Source organism: Notechis scutatus, chromosome 1 (assembly GCF_049901735.1).
Source record: "Notechis scutatus isolate UNSWTSFEM ecotype Mainland chromosome 1, rNotScu1.2, whole genome shotgun sequence".
In the NCBI taxonomy this organism is placed as follows: Eukaryota; Metazoa; Chordata; class Lepidosauria; order Squamata; family Elapidae; genus Notechis; species Notechis scutatus.
In genome coordinates this window covers 251,275,751-251,297,265 of record NC_142009.1, presented here as the reverse complement: position 1 = coordinate 251,297,265, position 21,515 = coordinate 251,275,751, and the positions used below count along the sequence as shown (strand labels likewise).

Genomic DNA, 21,515 nt, shown 5'->3' with positions numbered 1-21,515 from the left:
TCCTTAAACATTTAACTTACATAAATCATAAATCTTTTATTTTAATCCCTATACCAATGTTGAACTATTTATTCTAACACATATATTATTCCCATTGCATCTACCAACCAACTCTGAACTTCAGATAAATACAAGATGTCTGTTCATTTTATTATAAATTATATATAAACAACAATACGCTTTCTTACATCAATACATTTATTAGTGACTACCTAAGGAGGGGGGAACTATCTATACATTCATAAATATTGAAATGTCTACATTTTACTTACCACTCATGCCTATGCAATTAAAAGCTCCTCAGATAGCTTCCCCAAGCGCAATTAACAAACTAGCCTCTTGCATTCATTCTCGATACCTGTTCCTTTGTATAGGGGAATAATTGTATTCTTCAAATAGACAAATATTTGTAATTTGCATTTCAATACCAGTCTTCTAAATATCACTACTATTTCCATACCAATCTCTAATATATTATTTTCAACTTTTAATTCCAGCCATTCTGTGGAAGGCTTCTTGTTTAGCCTTTTTCATCCATTGTCAAATCAATGTTTATTTCCATCAAAATTTGTTTTGTATTTTCTTTGCTTCCTTTGACTATTTTTGATGGATTTTTCTCCTTCCCCCTTTGGCTATTATTCTTTATCCCTTTGGGACTGCTTACAAGGCTGGAAATTGAAGGCATTGTTTTACATTAATGTGCCTTCATATTATATAGACCGTGCCAGTCAATAATAGTGTCAAAAAATGCTGATTAAATGGTTTTGAAACTCAAAAACCTGGGTCAGAAAGCAATAGCTTCCATCCATTGATGCTTCTTAGAAACCTCTATTAAGGTATATTATGATTTAGGAATTAGTAAATAGACATCAATAATACTAGGTACTAAAAACCTGTTCAGTGCTATTGTGTTAGCCTTCTCAAATAGGTCAGACAGAAGACAGACTAGATAAGCTAATTCTACTTTATTGTAATGTACACTAATAGAATCTTGCAAGTTTGAAAGTATAAATCTCCTGCCATCCTTTACATTAAATTAGAGATTGTCCTTTCTGAGTTTCTTTCTCTGCTCCTGGATAGCATTTCTTCCCTCCATCTTCCAAGATCATTCCCATATAACATTACATATTACAACTATTACAGATTACAGATTAACAGAGTTGGAAGGGACCTTGTAGGCCATCTAGTCCAGTGGTCGCCAGTGGCAGCGAGAAAATTCTGGTGGTCTGCAGAGAAATGTCACCCCCAGAGCACCCCCCAGAGAAATTAATCCAGGCTGCGTGGGAACACAAGGCTGTGCTGCCCACATGGCCCGTGGGAACCCTCCCCGCCCACTTACTCCTTACCTGGCAAACTTGCCTGCTAAGTTGCTATTTTTTCTTTCTTTTTCTCAACCATCAGCTGTTCTGTGCCTGGAGATTTAATTAGCTAGAAAGCAAGAAACCACTGGATTTCTTGCTTTCTAGCTAATCTTTAGATCTTCGGCTCTGCTTTTAACGACTGAAGCTTCTATTATTCAGTGCAGACTCAGGTAGTCGATGGCAGAAAGATAGATCTCTGAGTGAATCTGATTCTGTGAACAACTCAATCTGCCTGCCTGCTTTGCCTGATTTTGGGTAAAAGTTGCTCTTTTTTAATAAAAAAGTCAATATTTACATAAATATTTATAGTATTTACATACAAGCCATGCCCAGCTAATCACATGACTACCAAGCCACACCCACAGAACTGGTTAAGAAATTTGAATCCCACCCCTGCCTCTGTGTGTTTGTGTGTGTGTGAGAGAGAGAGAAGGAGGAAGGGAGGTTAGATCAGATATCTCCCCCCCTCTCTCTCCCCCTCCCTCCCTCCCTCTCCCACCAATGTCAGCAAGCCACCATCAGTCAAAATTCGTATTAGTGATCCCTGGGATTTAAAATTATGAGTTTGGTGGTCCCTGAGGTCCAAAAGGGGGTTGGTGACCCCTGATCTAGTCCAATCCCTCACCCAAGCAGGAGACCCTACACCATTTCTGACAAATGGCAGTCCAATCTCTTCTTGAAAGTCTCAAGTTATGAAGCTCCCACAACTTCCGAGGGCAAGCTGTTCCATTGGTTGATCGTTGTCATTGTCAGAAAATTTCTCCTTATTTCCAGGTTAAATCTTTCCTTGTTCAGTTTCCATCCATTATTCCTTATCTGGCCTTCTGGTGCTTTAGAAAATAGCTTGACCCCCTCCTCTCTGTGGTAGCCCCTCAAATATTGGAACACTGTTATCATGTCTCCCCGGTCCTTCTCTTCACTATACTAGCCAAGCCCAGTTCCTGTAACTGTTTTTCATATTAGCAATGAATTCCACAATTTAATTATGTGATGTGTATGTGTGTTTATGTTCTTAATCTCTCAAAATTTCAGAAATCTCCAAATAGAAGAATGAAAAGAGCAATGAATTTATTATATCTGTTGAAGATGGAAAATCACAGGAAAGAAGAGTGTTTGTATGTTACTGAAATATAGTGAGATCTTGTTAGTACATGCATGAGAAATTACGAGAACTATATGCTAGATTGGGAATTTTTTTTATAGTCCTGGGAGAAAGTAGTGAAAAAAACATTTTCTACTAAGAAAATTCCACGCAAAGGACCATAAAGTCAGTAAAACTAGTTCTGCACAAGCATCAGAAGCTTGAATAATCAGATGGACAACTTTTAGTTCACTTTTCAAATCTGCTTCAAAAAGCTGGGAAATCTTCTAGAATAAAAACACTCATATCAGCTTTGATATACAGTAACTGTTGTAGTTAGAACTCTTAAGTAGTATAAATTAACTTATCAATGTAATTGAATTCTTTTTTTACCATTCAAGAAAAAATTGTGTAGCATTAAATGTTCACACTAATGCATACTAGTTCAGAAAATCAAGTCAGTTATGCAAAAAAGAAGTGTTGTGCTGCATAGTTTGAACTCTTTCAATGGAATACCCTAAGAACTGAAAAAAGCTTTGGGGTTCTAAACAAACTGAATTAAGATAAATTGTTTTAACTACAGTACTTATGGGTTTAAATTAGCAAACCAATGTTAACATTTTCTTGTAAAAGTCTTCAGATACTCTTATTATAAAACTGTATTAATTTATTAACTGAACAATAAATCACCTATTTACAGATAGCCTAATACACTTATTAGGTGCCTTCCACAAAATAAACTGGCATAAAAAAAATCCAAAAATATGTCTGGACTACTCAGATATGAGTTCACATTAATTCACAAGTTTAATTTGTGTTGAAATGCTATTCAAATGACACATCCACTATAATCTCCATACCACATAACTGTTCTCATCTCTGAGAATAGTTGTGCAATATGGCAATGTGTACATTCAAATATCTTTTTCCCTATAACTGAAATCCTTGGTAATTAAAAAATATTAGGGATAATTTTTTATGTTCTATCTCATTGTCCTGTCTTTATCACATAGATAAAAATACTTAAGGAAAAGTATTATCAAAATGTTGAGGGCTTTGTTGTACAACACATATTTTAGCTACATTGTAATTCTGGAGCAATATAACATAAAATTGTATCTTTGTGCTTCTTCATTACCTGATTCACAAACACTACCACCCCCGGTTTATAAAATTAATCACAGCTAGGAGAAAAATCGCTGTGAACTCCATGAATTACATCCAAGAGATGGGAAAGGATTAGTTCAGAGTTGCTGCCAGTTATAACGCCAGGTGGCTTTTTCTGCAGTGAAGGTGTTAGCGATAATCTCATTACACTGGTACTAAATCTTGCAGACATCAAAATTATCACCAAGGTTCCTTTTCATCCCATCCTTTCCAAATGACTGGAAGTCGCTTCACCTGAAAGAAGTCAAATCCACATGCAGCTGCTATTTTAGCAGCCAGCAGACTCCCTGAGAATGTCAATCGTGATCCAATTTCGCTGTGCTGGTGGCCCCTATTCCCTGTCCAATAATACATCTGTTAAAAAATCCTACAGCTACAAATCTAGTTTAATCCTACCAGGGACCTCATGTTGGTCCTGTCTTCCAAAAAGGCAGCAGATTCTGCTGTCTATTTCGGCTAGTGTCTGGGGAATACCCTTTAATTCCCAGTCCTACTTAGAAGAATAAGCTAAGGATCACAAAACATGACCTTAAAAACCCTGATATGACTATATTCTGACCCAGAGGCATTCATTCTAGGTGAAGATTAGAACTTTGCATAATAAGATTACACAGCAAGTGAATGATATCAAGGGACTATCCATATGCAGCCACCTGGTTTTCTATAGACAGCTTGTGCTCTGCAATATGCAGTGCAGACGGAATAGAGCTTTGCCTTTTACTTGAAGTAAAATAGATTCACATAAATTAGTTGGCCATTTCCAGATTCTTAAATCCCCATTACATCTTTCATTGACAGCTCTTCTGAGGATAACACAACCATTATTCCTTTTTATTGTTGGTTCCTAAAACAATAGCATTTTCTAAGTGAAATACACATAGATTGTATGTGGAAATTAACATCTTGTTTGCTATAATCTTGGATTACTACTGACAGAGCATGTCAACTGTGTGTGCCCAAAAAGAAATCATTGCAGAAAATTATTTATGCATCCAAAAGTCTGTTCCAGTTCAACAAATAAACAAGAATCTTATTATTCTGACATGATAGGGCCATTCATGAAGGTATTTAATGTATATTTATACACTTAATATGAATTTAACCTATTAATCATATTTTACTCAGGTTTTCTGTGAACATTGAGATTTACCAAGCATCTTACTGATTATGAATAATTTAAGTAGGTTGTTTTCCTTAGGATAACTCCATATTTCAAATAAAGTCCATTTTTTAAAATATATTTCAACTGAAACCAATGACACACATAGCTATATCTATTATTCCATTTTAATATTCACAGGAATTATATTTTTGCAAACTTCTAGCACACTTGTAGGAGATATAAAGTCTGAATTCTGAAATTTATAAGCAAAAAAAATATGCAGAGAAAAACAGCAGAGAATAGATTGTTCCATATATAATTACTAAAATTGAATGTTTATTACTAAGACCTAATAGGCTGAACTTAGAAGGTAAATTTGGTGTGGTGATTAAGGCACCAGGCTAGAACCTGAGAGACTGTGAATTCTAATCCTGCTTTAGGTGGGTAACTTTGGGCCAGCCACTCTCTCTCAGTCTTAGGAAGGAGGTAAACCACTTCCAAAAATATCAAGAAAACTTCAGGGATTTTTCTAGGCCAGAGTTCCCCAACATTTCTGGCTTTACAGACTGGCAGTAGGGGGGGAGGGAATGGTTTCACATGAGTGGCCAGCAAGACCACATGCAGTTCCAATTGTGTGAGTGCTGGTCACATGCACCCACCACTCACACAAACGGAGCATATTGTGCAAGTCGGGATGCATGCATGCACTTTCTCCCACCGCTTCTGCAGCCCTGCTCCAAATGGGTCACAGCCCAGAAGTGGACCACAGCCCAGGGGTTGGAGACCCCTATTCTAGGCAGTTGCCATGAGTCAACACTAACTTCAAGATATTAAAAAAGGGGGAGGGAGAGGGAGAAGGCTCAATTTATACCCAAAGACAAAACATTAACCCATATTGTCTTCAAAAGCTGAAGAGACACAAAAATGTCCTGAGGAATTTACTAAATGTTTTTGGGAAGCAAAATTATATCCGCCTCAACAGTAAACTTATTTTTAATGAGTTGCCAATGAATAGGATTTTTTTTTGTTATGGTATGTTGGCTTCAACAGTTTTGTTTTTGTACTGCTTACTAAAAAATTTACAATGTAAATGAACCTATATCTGTACTACAGTATCACTAAGAATGTAGTTAATATTATTTAAAAGACATAATGGTTTTCCAAATGAAAATAACTGAACTGAAAAGGCAGAAACTCAGAAATCTGTAATTCTAAAAATACTGTACTTCTATTTGTGGAGGAAGGCAGGGAGGGAGGTACCATTTTTATTCTGAAATTACCTTTCTTATTCTATTGTTCCAAAAAATTCTTAAAGGAATATGGTTCCTGGCAGTGTTATTGAATAGCTTTTTGTAATTTAAATTCCCACAATCTAAATTATTCAGAAATCACTCACACCTGAAACTAAGGCAAACATCTCAATTTGAAGAAGAGCAAGTTAGAGAATGCATAGTACCTTGTACATCCAGATAACTAGAGAAGCATTCAAAAAAAAGGTCCAAGCTCCTTTAAAGAGTGTGTTTCATTTACTTTCACACATTAGTTTGAAACATCTCTTTAAAATGCTTAGCAGTGCTCTAAGAAAAAGTTCCTATACTCATAAGAACATCCTGAATCATCTACCAATTGGGATCAAATCAGATATAGTGTTGCAGAATGTTTTTGATCAAGCAGTGTTTATATATATAAGTAACTTCAATCAATGCAAAACCTAGGCAATTAGGAATTCTAGGAAAGATTGAAACATATACTGACTCTGAATTAGCATCACAAATGCTATTTCTCTGTCTGCTTGAATTTCTCTGAATGTTAACAGAGTATCTTGTACCAATGTCTTTTGGTCTATATACTTTTTCTTCGAAGAAGCTCCGAAGACAATCAAGTTTAATGGAATTTACTTATTCAGTAAAACATGGAATGTTTAGAGTAACAGCAGACATACACACAAAGCAGATGCATTTATGTGACAATTAACAGATGCATTTATGTGACAATTTACTACTAGACTCTACTTTACTATATTTTTGAATAAGTAATAACAATTCAGTTTCCAAACATAAATAGATGAATGCTGTGATATTCAGCCTCAGTTAATCCCCAGACATCTAAATCCATGAATAAAAATTCATCAGGTTTAAATACACTGAGCCTATTAAGCAAGAACAAAAGCATATGCACAAAAGAGCTTTTAATATATTTCAAAGCCCACAAGAGCCATGGTCTCATTAAAATTATAAATTACTCAAACACAGAATGAAAATTCAAACTGCAGTGCAGCTAAGCAGATTACAGAAAAGCCCACGTTCCATATGATAACACACCATGGCCTCCTAGATGAGGGCTTGAAACAAAAAGGCCATCACTGAAACTAGGGAAAACCACCTTGTGATCTCCAGTTTCTGTTAAATGGATGACAGCCAAATAATATAATGATTACTCTGTCCATGCTGCTAAACTTGTTCAACAGCATAAAAGTGATACCATGCATTGTGAACTCAATACTAATGTTTTGTGCCACTAATTCAAAACTAACTACAATGTCTGTTTATTCCAGTTTTATTTCCATGAAATAAAATGGCAGTAAAATTATTAAACCTTTTTTTAAAAAGTAAAACAGAGAAAAATGGCATAGCCAAGAATGTTAGATACAAGTGTATGAAATATGTATAATTGTTTTTATATCTGTATGTTTTATTACATTGTAAGCCGCTCAGTCACCTCAAACCGGGAGATGGACAGCATATCAATTGAATGAACGAAGAAATAAATAAATAAAACCAGAGTTAATATTTCTTTGCTTAAAGGATTAAGCTTGTTATGAAGCAAATGAATGCAACCAATATTTTTACTGTTAGTTTATGTTTGAATATTATAGGTCTGAACTAAAAAGTTGCAAAATATCTTTGAATCATTTTTAAGAAACATATGTGAAGTCAGAAAGGAAAAGGAAATTTATTGCAACAATCCTCAGTGATATGATTAAATTTCTATCTCCAAAAAATTAGAATTTATCTCTTTTCATATGTGTTTAACGTTTTGAAAGATAGCATAACCAAAGACCATGAAGCAAATGGGGGTCACAATTAATGAAATGTTAATCTAAAGCACTACTGACCCTTTCCACAGATTTTCAAAATGTAAATGAAGAAGTGGAACAGGATTCACAGATGTTTCTTATTTTCAGTCAGCTGCATATGAAACACAAATGCAACCTGCGTCTTTGGCTAAAATAGGAATAAAAATTTGAACAATAACTTTATAAATAAAATATTGAAATTATGACCCACAAATCTCTATTGAATATTCAATCCTTTCAGAAGTCTTTGGAACAACCTCTTATCCCAATTTTCTATAGTAATTAAATGGAGACATCTATAATTGAAATAATTATTAGTGCTCAGAACAATCTCAGAAGTGCTTTATGTCCATACATGCTAAGAAGACTGAGAAGTAGCAACCTTGACATTCTGAGCAACAAATTCAAACAATCACTTCACTCACTTCATGGAGTGTTTTTGATGTACACCCTAGTAATTATATCCTCTTCCCATTTATCCTGCTCTGGTTTCCAAACACTTGTCTTTTCTCCTATCATATTTGCAACTGGGAGACTAAAACTAATGAACAATCTCTTATACATAGGATTCTTCTATTTCTCAAACTTGCATCCCAAAAAATTTTCATTTTCAAGCCTTCATCTAAAATTATATAAATGGACTTACCCAAACATTTCTTTCTTATGAACTTCCCTCTTGCACATAATCTGCTCCAAAGGTTCTTCAATGAACAGTGGTCTTCTAAGTTTCCTTCCTTAGAAGAGCCCCTCCAAATAATGTATGGGACAGGATACAAAATAATGTATAAAGAAACAATTTTCTATAAGAAATAACTACTACTTCTGCAAGAACAAGTCAAAATTCAAGCCAGCATTTTGCCATATAAAAAAATAAAAGTATATGTTACACTGAAGAGGTAAATTTAATTTTCAATACAAATAATTTACAGTGATAAAATTCTACTTCCTTTTCTAAAAATCAGGACTTTTTAAAAAATCAGGAGTAAGAAAACATGTATAGAAACTTATGGGATCTTGTTTTTGGTTTTAATTACATTTTATTAAATTGTATCGTTTTTATATATATAACCTATTCTGGAATTCTTGCAAGTTGAAGTCCAGAATATTTTGGCTGCAATAAACCAAGGAGATACAATCATTTTAATAGAAAGGGATACATTTTATCCTTGAAACTACTTCAAAAAACTGGATGGGGCCATAACACTAATGTGAGCTAGAACAACTGCAAAGATGAAACTGATTTGAATTTTTGAGTATTTTATGTAATTAAATCAATCACATGACTTTATAATGCATTTAAATGTTTTCTATTCTTTTAAATTTTATAATTTATTAGTAATCTAAAAGATCACACTTGGGTAGGGTACACTTTCTAAATATATCTTCTTAAAGAAAAGAATACACTATTTTAGTTATCGTTACTTAATTCAGAATAAACCTTTTTTTTAGGTTAGGGCTGCAATTTTTCCACCCGAGGGCCTCAGAAATGTGGTAATTTGTCAATGCTTCTTTTGAAGGATTTGACTATAAAAGAACACACTAATCTATATAGTACTAAACTCACTTTGTAATCTTCTGTTGGTTGAAATGCAGCATCATAGGGCAAAACTTGTCAACAAAGTTACCTCAAATGGGCTAACTTAAAATAAAGAGTCACTTTTAATCTTTGTTATAAAAAATCAGATGGTTTGTTATATTATAACTGAAATCTGCTTGATGGTGCTTATTTCCATGTATACATACTATAAAGGGGTACAAAGCCCTGGAGTTAACAAGAAAAGAATCAATATATACTCCTATCAGTTATTATACATTATATTCTAAGTAGCGAAGACCTGCATGTGAAAAGAAAAACTGAAAACTATTACTAACAAAGAACAATTGAAAACTATCACATTTCAAAATACTAACAAATCTTATGCACCCTACTGCAATCGACAGCAATTTGGCTAGTGCAAATAAAAACAGAATCCACTAACATTCAAAAAATTTTAGTGAATTTTGACAAAATTATCTCTGAATGATGGTCAAATAATCGAGAAGTTCTTTAACATTAGCTAATATGCTTCAATATCAAGGGAAGAGGTCACCACTATGTCATATCATGTCATATTTCCTCAACTTATGTTATCCACTTTAAGATTTAGAATAAGAAGATAAATATTTTGATAGTATATCACAGCAATGATTTCACAATCTGATATTCAAATTATCTTTCATTTCCAAGTTAGACACTTGAAGTTTCTATAGCAATGAATTGAGGGCTATTTTAATGTTCTCAACCAAAATAAAGAGAAATAACAAATCATTATATCCATTAAGAAATAAATTTCACTGAATGTAAAGAATCTCAATTATGGGTAACCTAAAACTATTGGACTTTCAGTTAGTATTAGCCACTAGAAAAGTTCATTACATTATCCTTGGCTAGAATCCAATCTATTCTGAAAAGCACCAATTCTTATAAGATATTTTTCAACACCAAAAATTTAACTTTCTACTCTTGTTTGAATCAGATATGAATATTCAATTATTCTATTATTAAAATCCTGGTAATAACAGTATGCATTTCCTTTTGTGTTCCTTTTTAAAATTCAGGCAGCTTTTAACACTCAGCAATAATTATTTTAATGTATGCTCTCTGTTATTCTCTGGGATGATTCCCAGAAAGACCCAACCTCACAATACCATCTATTCTTTGTACAATATGGCTGAAATCCATAGTCCTAGCAATAAAATGAAAGCTATCATATGTGTCCAAGGAACTTTCACTTTCCATAGTAAATTGTAGGCTAATTTTCATCATACACAATACTTATGTATACTTACAAAGAGTAGAACCATAATAATGAAACTGATGTTATTTATATAAGTATTATTCAAGGAACTATTACTTATAATAAAAAATAATCAAGCTGCAGCCTTAAGATTCACATTGACGAAGCAACTTTCTGCATAATATGCTATTATTCAACTAATGTGACATTGAAAAAAATTAGGTTTGCAGGAACATTATTTTAATGTCAGAGTATACAGCTGTATACAAGTGTGCTAGATCAAAGCTGTGGATCTATCATTTCTTAAGCTATAATTCTACAACTTTTTTTGGCTGTAATCCTATGCATATTGATTTGGGAAAAATCCATTGTGTATGTGGAATTATTACAATTACTATTATTACTGGACGTCCTCTATATAACTTATGGCGTTTTATAAAATGAGAGTAATTAGGTCCCCTTTCTAAAAATAACACAGAAAAAATGGGAGAACTGGAAGTTTATTTTTTATTACAAGCACTTCTATACCATTCTCCCTGAATTCTTGATTATTTATAATAAAAATAAAAAAAATCATCAATAATCTATCAAAAAGAATAAGGGTTAAAGAACAGACATATCTATCTGATCATAAAAACATTCCACAACAATGATCCTTCTAATACTTGTTTAAACAGGACAATGTTCTACTACATTGCAGGAGGAATCAACAGGAGGAATGCCAAACAATTCTGGAGGCAAGAAGTTCCACAATGTGGGAGACATCACAAAGGATTTCATATCACTCTGAATATTTTCAGAGGATCTTAATATCCCTTCCCTGTGTAGATATATAAATTTGACAGATTCTATTTGTTTGAATAACAAATTGTCAGGCATCATTACAGAATCAACTGAATTTCTAAAGAGATGGAGAGCCCTCTGCCAGAATTTGAGCTCTGCTAGCTGAAACTAATCTGCATTCAAGAATATTTGGAATTTCAAATTACTACATAAGACATTTCTTTGAAGAGTTAACACTTTCAGGGAAAAAGGTTTTAAGCACAGCAACTTCTAAAGAATATTAAAGAGATATGTCAAAACTACCCCTTCCATCTAAACTTACCATCTTTAAAATCTGCTATTTACTCATAATGTAGCAGAGTTCCATGTGAGTATACCCTTAATTTGCACAAAGAAGCCAAAAACAAATTCTAATGCTGTAACAGGTATAGGAACTATTTAAGGGGCACATTCGCCCTGGGAAAAGCCACAGGGATCTATAATCTACGGCAGGTGGGAAATCTTTTCTTCCTCATAGTGTTTCCACACTTATCTGAATGCAAAATAAAAAAGCAGCAACCAAAGCAATCCTAAAATTTGGAAGGAAATTGTGGTATAGCAGCACTCCTGCTGCTGCAAAGCAAATTCCAGAGAGAGGCTAGTTTATTCAATTCTTAATGGAAAAAGAAAGGAATCAACCACTCACCTCATGGCACCTGCAGTATCTTGAAACATCCTAGATTCTTCTAAGAATTGCCATTACCAAGTGGCTTCCAGAAAATCAAGCTGCCTGTTCTGTTTTTAGAAAGACCTTAGAGAGACTTATAGAAAGGCCTATCTGAATTTACTCCATAGCCATAGTCAGTTGGTTAAACTGACTTTATATTAGATATACACTAATAGTGAAATATACCTGTATAATAGTTGCTAAACAATCAAACTTGTACAACTCGTGATCAGTAATCTGAATTTTATAGATTCATTAAAAACCCTGTTTCAGATTGAAACATTTTGTAAATCTTTGGCAGTGAATTTTATACTTTTATATAAAATTGTGATTAGTGTCTAGAGAATAGTTTAAGGTAATAAGATTATCTGATATATGTATAATTTTAATGCAGTAAACTATTTGCTGAAAACTAATGATGCTTAAATGAGTTATAAAAGGAATACACTTCATAATTTGTGTAAATTGGAATATCTGCTTTCTATACAGAAAGTTCTTACATTTCTAAAAAATGAAATATATTTTCAATGCTCATTCCTAATCATATACAGGCAAACTACAGGTTTCTGGTCTATTTCTTTCCAGCTACCTATTCCTCAGTAGAATTAATCTTTCCCACCAAATATCAATCAGCCCATTAATGGTGTACTCCTTGTACTACAATTTGTTTTGTTTAAAAAATCAGCTATGCTATCTAAGCTAACCAGCCCAAAGATAATTATCTACTCATCAGGAAAGACCAGGACTGGCAAACTGCTGAGGTGCAATTTAGGGTTACATACTATGGGTAAGTCCATGGATTAATATTATGGATAAACATATATATGCTATGTTAATCTTAAAACATAGATTCAGTAGGATAGCTTGAGCAACATCTTCCATTAGTTGCAGACATCATACACAATGATCAAGGACAAGACTTAAGATCTGTATTTATATTTTAAGATATGACGGTCCAGATGAAAAATGTAGCTCTACTCTTAATTGGCTGATGTATCACAACTTGAGAACTTTTTTTCTTGAAGAAAAAACATGTTTAGTACAATAAAATAGATACATACGCTATAAGGAATTCTACTTCAATTGTTTTCAGCTAAAAAAAAAAGGCCTTAGCAAACAGCAATGACTAAACAGATGGGTTAAATGTTATTTAGCATTCTGCTATGGATATCAGTTTTATATACTGTAAAGCAAAGCAGATAAAGGATATAATTGATCAACAAATATTTTTGTTATGGGTACTTATGAGGAAAGAATGTGTATATACATGCACATTCACTAGCAGCGTAATTTGTAAATACCTACTTGAAATTAATCAAACTGACAACTTCATTTTGTAAATAAAATATGCCTTAAAAATACATTAAGGTCATAAGAGTTTTCCTTACAAAGTTCCAATTGTTTGAATGGCTTCATTAGCAGATTACTATGTGAGGCCAAAATCAATTCTTCAATTAAGAAGCAGTACATTTCTTATACAACACATTAGAATGCCTGTTTAAACAAAGCTGCACTTGATAAATCATGTTCTTCCTTTTTTTCCCTGTAGTGCCCCAAACTAGCTCATTCTCTTTTTGGCAAAGAAAGTATCATATCAATACTAGCAACAGGCTACCTGCACGTTACCAGTTCATTAAAAGTTCACCTGCCATATGAAATAAGTGAAAGTGCATAGACTATATGCCTATACATAGCAAAAAAAAAAAAAACATTCAAGGCTGCTGTGGCAGAATAAGTTTCTTTTTTTATCATTTTGCAGTCTTGCTACCCAACGTGCTTATCCTCCAAGAAATCTCTGCGGAGATTTTGCAACGTAGCTCGCTCGCTCGTGTGTGTGTGTGTGTGTGTGAGAGAGAGAGAGAGAGAGACTGATTGATTGATTCAGTGCTTCAGTTCTCTTTTAGACCAATGATAGCCGCCAGGCAGCCCCATGCCTCTTTATTCCCAGGTAAAGTTCATGCACGATTCAAGCTTCGCAATTAAGTTCTCTCAACAAATCGCCATCCACAGGGACGAAGCCATGAAGCTGCCTCGTCCTCAAAGGTGGTGAGTTTTTATTCCGTTACAACCGGCAGCCCTCTGGCCGTAAACACGGGAGGAAGGAAGGATGCTTCCTCGCAGAAGTAAAACCCACCTTCCTTACGTCCTCCCCAACGGAGCCGAATCATTGCTTCCCGTTCTTAGGAAGGCCCCAAAGAGCGTTTCGGACGCATTATTCTTCTTTTTTTTTTTTTCCAGATAAGACAATCCACTCACCTTCTTGGACCACAGCGAGAGGACTAGATGCTCCCCTCTCTTCACCGGCTGGAAAGGAAGCGTCACCGCCTGCCAACAATCGCCCTTCCCATTGGCTCGGCGGATGCTGCGCGACACGCCTCTTTCTCTCCCCCTCGTCTCTTTCCTGTCAACCGAGCAGAAGCTAAGATGGCGGACTTGGCGACCGAGGGACTGGCGCGGAGGCAAAGGGCTACGACGAGTTTCCAAAGGAAAGTGCCGGATGGCGGAGGGGGCCGCTTGGTCGTTCTGCCAGGAACCCGGCCGTCGGTGCGACACGGTCAGCTCCTGCTTTCCAGCGGCGTCCCTTCTCTGGACTCCGTTTTAGGTTGGTGCTGACAGCGCTGCCCAATATTTCGTAGCCCCGTTTCCCCCCCCCGCTTACCGCCCCGGGACCTCGCTTTTTACCTGCTATAAAGGTAGTCGAGCACCTTCAGAGGCCTGAGAGAGGCAGGGACGGAAAGCTGCTCCTGAATCCTCCCGCGTGGTAGAAGGTAGTCTCTTCTCCTGCGGGGTGAATTCCCACGCCCCCTGCTTCTTCGGATGGGTTGGGGAACAGATGCACTTGGCTTCCCCGCCGAGCAAACTTCTGGATTTGGGAAAGCGGAGATTTAAAAGTTGTGCCTGGTAAGGGGCGTGCGAGAACCGGAACCCAAATGCAATCCTCCGCCTCCGCCTCTCTTTTTCTGCTTTTTAAACGATACGTGCAGCAAAGCTTAATAAACTGGCAGTTATTTCACTCTGTAGCTCTGGGTGGATTCTGTAAGTACAGGTAGTCCTCGACTTACGACCCCAAAATTTCTCTTGTTAAGTGAGACGTTTGTTTAGGGAATGTTGCCCCATTTAACGACTTTCCTTGCCACATTTGTTAAGTTGATAACACCGCAGTTGATAACTTAGTAACCTGGTTGTTAAGTGAATCTGGCTTCCCCATTAACTTTGCTTGTCAGAAGGTTACAAAAGGGGATTGCGTGAGCCTGGGATGCTGCAATGGTCACAAGTATGAACCAGTCGTCAAGCATCTGAATTTTGATCACATGATCATGGGGATGCTGCAAAGGTTGTAACTCTGAAAAACGGTCATAAGCCATTTTTTAGAGTTGTAGCTTTGAACGGTCACTAAATGAACTGTTGTAAGTCGAGGACTACCTGTACTCGACTTGTGTGTAGCTTGAGGTTTGTGCAAGTCAATTGCCAACAAGTGGAGCAGTTCCAGGCTACTGGGATGCTACTGGTTCTGCCCGGCTCTATAGAACCGGTAGCTCTGAAGAGCAGCAGACACCAAACCGGTTTTGTGTCTGCTGCTGTTTGGCCAACCTGCCCGCCCAGGCTCTTACCTGTCTTTTATTTCCTGCTTTTTCAATCTCAGCTGCTTTGCGTGGCACAGCTGAGGTTGAAAAAGCAGGAAAAAAGAGGCTTTTCGAACGCTGCGCAAAACGTAATCACCGAACCGGTAGTAACACCGATTGAATCCCACCCCTGGTTCCAGGAAGTACTGTATTTTGCATATTTTGAATTTCAGGGGGTTGTTGTAGAAGTGTATACCTGGATCAATCCAGAGGCTTTGGCTCAACTTAATTTACATATTCTGTATCAGAATTGGCATGGGAGGATCTAAAAACTGGGTTGGGCTGTTGGAGCAGGGGCCTCCAACCTTGGCAACTTTAAGACTTGTGGACTTCAACTCCCAAAGTTCCTCAGCCAGCAAAGCTGGGAATTGAAGTCCACAAGTCTTAAAGTTGCCAAGATTGGAGACCCCTGTATTAGAGGATGGATGTGTATCATAAACCAGAAGATGATTTAGTTTCTACCTAGGTTTTAGAGACTCCAGAAAGACAATGTTTCTTGTTTCATTAGAGATTTTTCCTAAGATCAACTTCAAAGTTAATGAAGCTAAATCTAAATGCCTGAGGAATTGAACTACCTAATGTGTGTGTGTGTGTGTGTGTATGTGTGTAATAGAAATATTGAAAGTTTGTTTTACATAAATACAATTTAACAGTAAAGCTTTCACCTAGAAGTATACAATATCCCATTCATTGGAGAGTTTTTCAAAATTCTGTTGAAGCACTTGTTAAAAATCCTGCTCATTCCTCTTATTTAAATATAAAATTGTTTAAAATGAAATAAATTATAATATCTTTGAGATGTAATATGGGCTTAAGTTTGAAAATAAACATTCTTCCAGCATGGGTTCCTCAATAAGTGCTAGATAACTGTACTTCTTTTATAAAAGGAATGCTATAGGTATACAATTATAGAATCTTAAGAATTGGCAGTCTCCAAGAACTACAGGTAGTCCTCAACGTACGACTACTATTGAGCCCAAAAATTTTGTTGGTAAGTAAGAAATTTGTTAAGTGAATTTTGCCCCATTTTATGATTTTTCTTGCCACAGTTGCTAAGTGTATCACTGTAGCTGTTACATTAGTAACATGGTTGTTAAGTCAATCTGGATTCCCCATTGACTTTGATTGTGAGAAGCGCGCAAAAGCTGATCACATGGCTCCAGGGCACTGCAATCATCATAAATACGAACCAATTGCCAAGCATCCAAATTTTGATCGTGTGACCATGGGGATGCTGCAACAGTCATAAGTGAAAAATTGTCATACTTCACCTTTTTCAGCTCTGTTATAACTTTGAGCGGTCTCTAAATGAACATTGTAAATCAAGGATTACTTGTACAGCATACCTTGATTTCAGTAAAGGATTAGATAAGATGTCTCCTATTTTGTTGGAGAAGATGAACTAAAATGATAATGCAGTCTGGTTGATTTGCAACCATGAAGCTCCTAAATGTTTCTGGGTTGTCCTGGATGCAATCAATTACACTTGTACTGTTTATAAATTATACCAGAAGCTTGGATAGAAGTGGTGGTAACTAGATTTACCCATTATACTGTATTAAGTTAAATATATCAACTTAGTGCACACCCAACAATAAGAAATCAGACATTCAACAATAAAAAACATGCACCAATTTCAATACTGATTCTGTAAAACAGAAAGAAAGAAATCAAAGTCAGCAGTAATTTTGACATGTCACCTTTCTCTCCCTGAATTAGCTCTTTGGTTTTATAGATTCTCGGTTTCAACCCAAGCCGTCTCTTGGAAAGTCTTTTCCAAAAAAGGAAAATGAGGAAGAAAATGGCAGCTGGTTTTTTTGCTGTAGACAAAATAAGAATGGAAACCCAATGTCAAAAATTATGTCAATTTGTATTTGTGGGTCTTCCTGGAAATGTGGGTCTTCCATCGCTGGTGGTCTTCAGGAAGAGATTGGATAGCCATTTGTCAGGGATGCAACAAGATCTCCTGCCTTGGACAGAGGATTGGATTAGAAGATCTCCAAGGTCCGTTCCAGCCCTGTAATACTAAAGAGTTTGACAACTCTTAAATTGGGAGTTTTGAAATGATGGGTCATGACCAGCGATGGTATTCAGCAGGTTCTGACCAGTTCTGGAGAACCAGTAGTGGAAATTTTGAGTAGTTCAGAGAACCAACAAATACCACCTCTGACTGGAGATTTTACAGTATCCTTCCCCTGCCAGCCCACCACACTGCGCCCTCAGAACTGGCAGTAAAAAAATTTGAATCCCACCACTGGTCATGATCCTCACAAGGGATCACAAGCAGTAGTGGGATGAAATAACTGTTAAAAATTGTTGCATAAATACCCTGTTTCTCCAACAATACGGCCTCCCCCAATAGGAAGTCCCAGCATGTTTTATAGGCATGAAATGAAATTAAGCTCCTCCCCCCAAATTAAGGCCTATATTAAAACATGTGAAATGGGCAGAATGGTGGGGGGGCTTGCCGTTAGGAAGTACTCTTGTTGCACACCCGGGTATGGTGCTGCCTGCGTTGACCCTGATACGAAGTGCCCCACCAACGCTGAGGTCAACATCCAAGCCGTCGCCGCCCGCCCAAAGATGCAAAGGGGGGGGAATTAAGTCACCCCTGAAAAGACAGCCTAGCCATTTTTTCGGGGCTCAAAAAAAAATAAGACCCGGCCTTATTATATGAGAAACACGGTAAAACTGAAGCTCTGTCAGAACATAGTCCTGCTTTCTTTGGGCAACCCCATTGTGGACTTGCACAGGCAAGGCAGGGAACAAAACCTAGAATGAGTTTTGAGACAGGGGCCTAGCCATCTTTCAGAATTGCATAAATGTTATTGTTACACATATTTATTATTTACAAGGTTGTGGTTTGGAAATTAACATCAATTTATAAATGGGCCTGAATGCTGGGCCAATGTGGTAGAATAATTTAAGCTATAGTAAGTATAGGTACTACATCTAAACAAGAAAAAACAAATGCATTGGTACCAGATTGGGGTGTTATTTATTAAATTTATATGCCTCCCAAAGTCTTAGGAGAGTTCACATGTAAAAGCATTAAAATGGGGAAAAAAATACAAGAATAGATAAAAGAGTAAAAGATGGGAAGGATAACATGACCTAGCCACACTACCTAGCCACAAAACCCTTCTCTCTCTCGCTCTGTCTCTCTCTCCCCATCTCTCACCTCTCTATCTCTCTACCTCTCTGCCCTTCCCCCTCTATATCTCCCTCTTCCCCCTCTCTATCTCTTTCCCTCTCTTTCTTCCCCTCTCTCTGTATCTCTTTCCCTCTATTTCTCCCCCTCTCCGTATTTCTTTCTCTGTATTTCTTTCTCTGTATCTCCCCTTCTTTTCCCCCTCTTCTATCTTCCCTTCTCTCTCCCTCTCTCTGTATTTGTCTCTCCCCCCTCTCTGTGTATCTATCTCCCCCTCTCTCTTCCCCCCCTGTATCTTTCCTCCTCTCTTCCTCCCTCTCTGTATCTCTCTTTCCCTCTCTCCCTTCTTTCTCCCCCTCTCCCTCTCTTCCCCTCTCTCTCCCCCTCTCTCTTTATCTCTCTCCCCCTCACTGTATCTCTCTTCACCGCTCTGTATCTCTCTCCCCTCTCTCTTTATCTTCCCCCCCTCTCCCCCCTCTCCATCTCTCCCCCTCTCTTCCCCTCTCTCTGTATCTCTCTTTCCCTCTCTTTCCCCATCTCTCTGTATCTGTCTCTCCCCATCTCTGTATCTCTCTACCCTCTCTCTGTATCTTACCCTCTCCCCTCTCTCTATTTATCTCTCTCCCCCTCTCTCTGTATCTCCTTTTCCCTCTCTCTTCCCCTCTCTCTGTATTTCTCTTTCCCTCTCTTTCCCCTTCTTTTTCCCCCTCTCGCTATCTTCCACTCTCTCCCCTCTCTATCTCCCACCTCTATCTCTGTCCCTCTTCCTATCATCCCCTTTCTCCCCCTCTATCTCTCTCCCCCTCTCTCTATCTCTCCGTGTCTCTCTGTCCATCTTCCTATCTTTCCCCTCTCTGTGTGAATCACTCTGTGTGTGTGTGTGTGTCTCTCTCTGTGTGTGTATCACTCTGTGTGTGTGTGTGTGTCTCCCTCCCTCTCCCTCCCTCCCTCCTCTTATTTATTCTTTCTGGAAATCCGATCGCCAGTCGCAGCAGAGGCTTCCCTTCGGGTGATTCTTCCCCTACTTCTCTCACTGTGGCGAGGCTGGGAGAGTGCGCACGCTCGGGGAGACCCTCAAGTGAGCGCCAAAGCACTGCAAAGGCATGCGCAGGGCGGCTGGCTGCTCACTTGAGGGTCTTAACAGGACGTGGCTTTTTTCCTGCACTAAGGCTCCGGCGACCCCCCCCCCTTGGCTATTTATGTTATTCTTTTTTGAAATCTGGGCTGGCTGAGGAACGATTGCCAGCCGTGGCAGGGGCTTCCCTCTTTGGCTCGGCCAAGGGGCATGCAGGGCGGGCAGCATGTGAGGCAAGCATCTGCTCATTTAAGGGGGGTCTCCCCACACGTGCACACCCTCCCAGCCATGCCACAGCCAGCCAGGGGGTCATGAGAGGAGAGGGAGGGTGTCATGCCCCTGTCAGAGTCTGAATCCGAGGAGAAAGAAGAACAGCTGACAGGGAGTGGGAGTGTGGCTCCATTGGCTGTGGAGGAAACTGGGGAAGGGCAAAGTCCAGCTGGGCAGATCAGGGGAGAGATAAAACAAGGTAGAGGGAGTTCAGAGGAAGACCCAGGCCCACCCCCTCCTCATTCTAGGCATGCAGGGAGGAACAGAGAAGAGAGCAAGGTGGGTTGCATGGCTTATGGGGGAGGAAAAGGCCCTGATTCCCTTCATTAGCCACACCTGGGAATGAGAGTTTAAAAGAGATGCATGCTGAGTGCAGCAGCTGCTGGGAGCAAACATGAGTTTATCTTGTGTTGATTTCAGTTATCTGTGTTCCTGGCGTCTTCCCAACCATGTTGAGTTATTGCCATGACTTCATGTCTGGAATTTGTCCTCCTGCCCTGCCAAACTAATTACCTCATTTTGCCTTGATTGGGCTTATAGTTACAGTTTTTGTTGACCATGTTTTAGATTTGATTCTCTGCAGCCAAAGGCTGTTCCTGGGAGAGTTTTTCTTCAGCCAGGAGGTAACCAGGACATTGGGGACAAAGTTGGAGCTAATAAAGGTTCTCCTACTGATTATTTGACTGTGTTGCCTTTGTGCCGTGCCCCAGGTCATCACAGAGGAGGAGGAGGAGGGTCACCCAAAGAGAAGCCTTCAGCCAGCCCAGATTTCCAGAAAGAAAAAAATAAAAGGAATAGCCAAGAATCCCAAAGAGAGCTTGCTCACACACACACACACACAGAAAGAGTCATAGAGGGGGGGAGACCAGCTGATGGGCGAGCGCTTTCTCCAAGCCTGACCCCGGGGTGGGCATGTGAGGTTTGGCAGGGCCAGCCCCTTTTTCCTGCTACCCTGAGCTTCTTAAAGCCGTGGCTGGGCACTGTGGGCCTGTCACAATTTCCAACGTCCCCTCCCGGATCCCATTCCCACCCCACCAGCCCTCATATTAGCGAGGCCAGCCTCAATTGTGAGGCAACCCCAGCATCAACAAGGGCTGGAAGGTATGCCCAACACCAACAAGCAGCAAGAGTGAGGTGCCAGAGAATTAACCCCTCTTCTCCATCCCCCACTGTTGCCATTACCTTCACAGGCGAGGGAGGGCAAGGGCGGGGCCAGCCAGTGATGGGACAGGGACCCATAGCAGAGGGTCCAAAGAGCTGCATGTGACTCTGGAGCCATGGGTTTCCAACACCGCCCTAGCCAAAAGTATGGATGAAGAATCAGGTCTTCAAGGCCTTTTTAA

At 38.3% G+C, this 21,515-nt stretch overlaps 2 protein-coding genes across 13 annotated transcripts in view; one reads left to right on the top strand and one right to left on the bottom strand.

Annotated features, from left to right (window-relative positions):
• Positions 1-14,868, bottom strand: part of IMMP1L (inner mitochondrial membrane peptidase subunit 1) — a 33,683-nt gene extending 18,815 nt beyond the window's left edge. Inside the window, exons 1-3 of one of the 7 annotated variants that reach the window (XM_087951062.1) lie at positions 14,310-14,374; positions 8,434-8,534; positions 7,827-7,935 (exon numbers count right to left, since the gene is read on the bottom strand). The gene's annotated coding sequence lies outside the window, so the exon portion shown is untranslated. Of the gene's footprint in view, positions 1-7,826; positions 7,936-8,433; positions 8,588-14,187; positions 14,398-14,735 lie in introns of those variants that run through there. The other 6 variants (XM_087951064.1, XM_087951063.1, XM_087951060.1 and 3 more) reach the window with 6 other exon arrangements.
• Positions 14,454-21,515, top strand: part of ELP4 (elongator acetyltransferase complex subunit 4) — a 159,261-nt gene continuing 152,199 nt past the window's right edge. For all 6 annotated transcript variants that reach the window (XM_087951056.1, XM_087951055.1, XM_087951057.1 and 3 more), the window contains exon 1: positions 14,454-14,655. In XM_087951056.1, the coding sequence (XP_087807182.1) occupies positions 14,478-14,655 (178 nt within the window). In that variant the 5' untranslated portion in view covers positions 14,454-14,477. The remainder of the gene's footprint in view (positions 14,656-21,515) is intronic.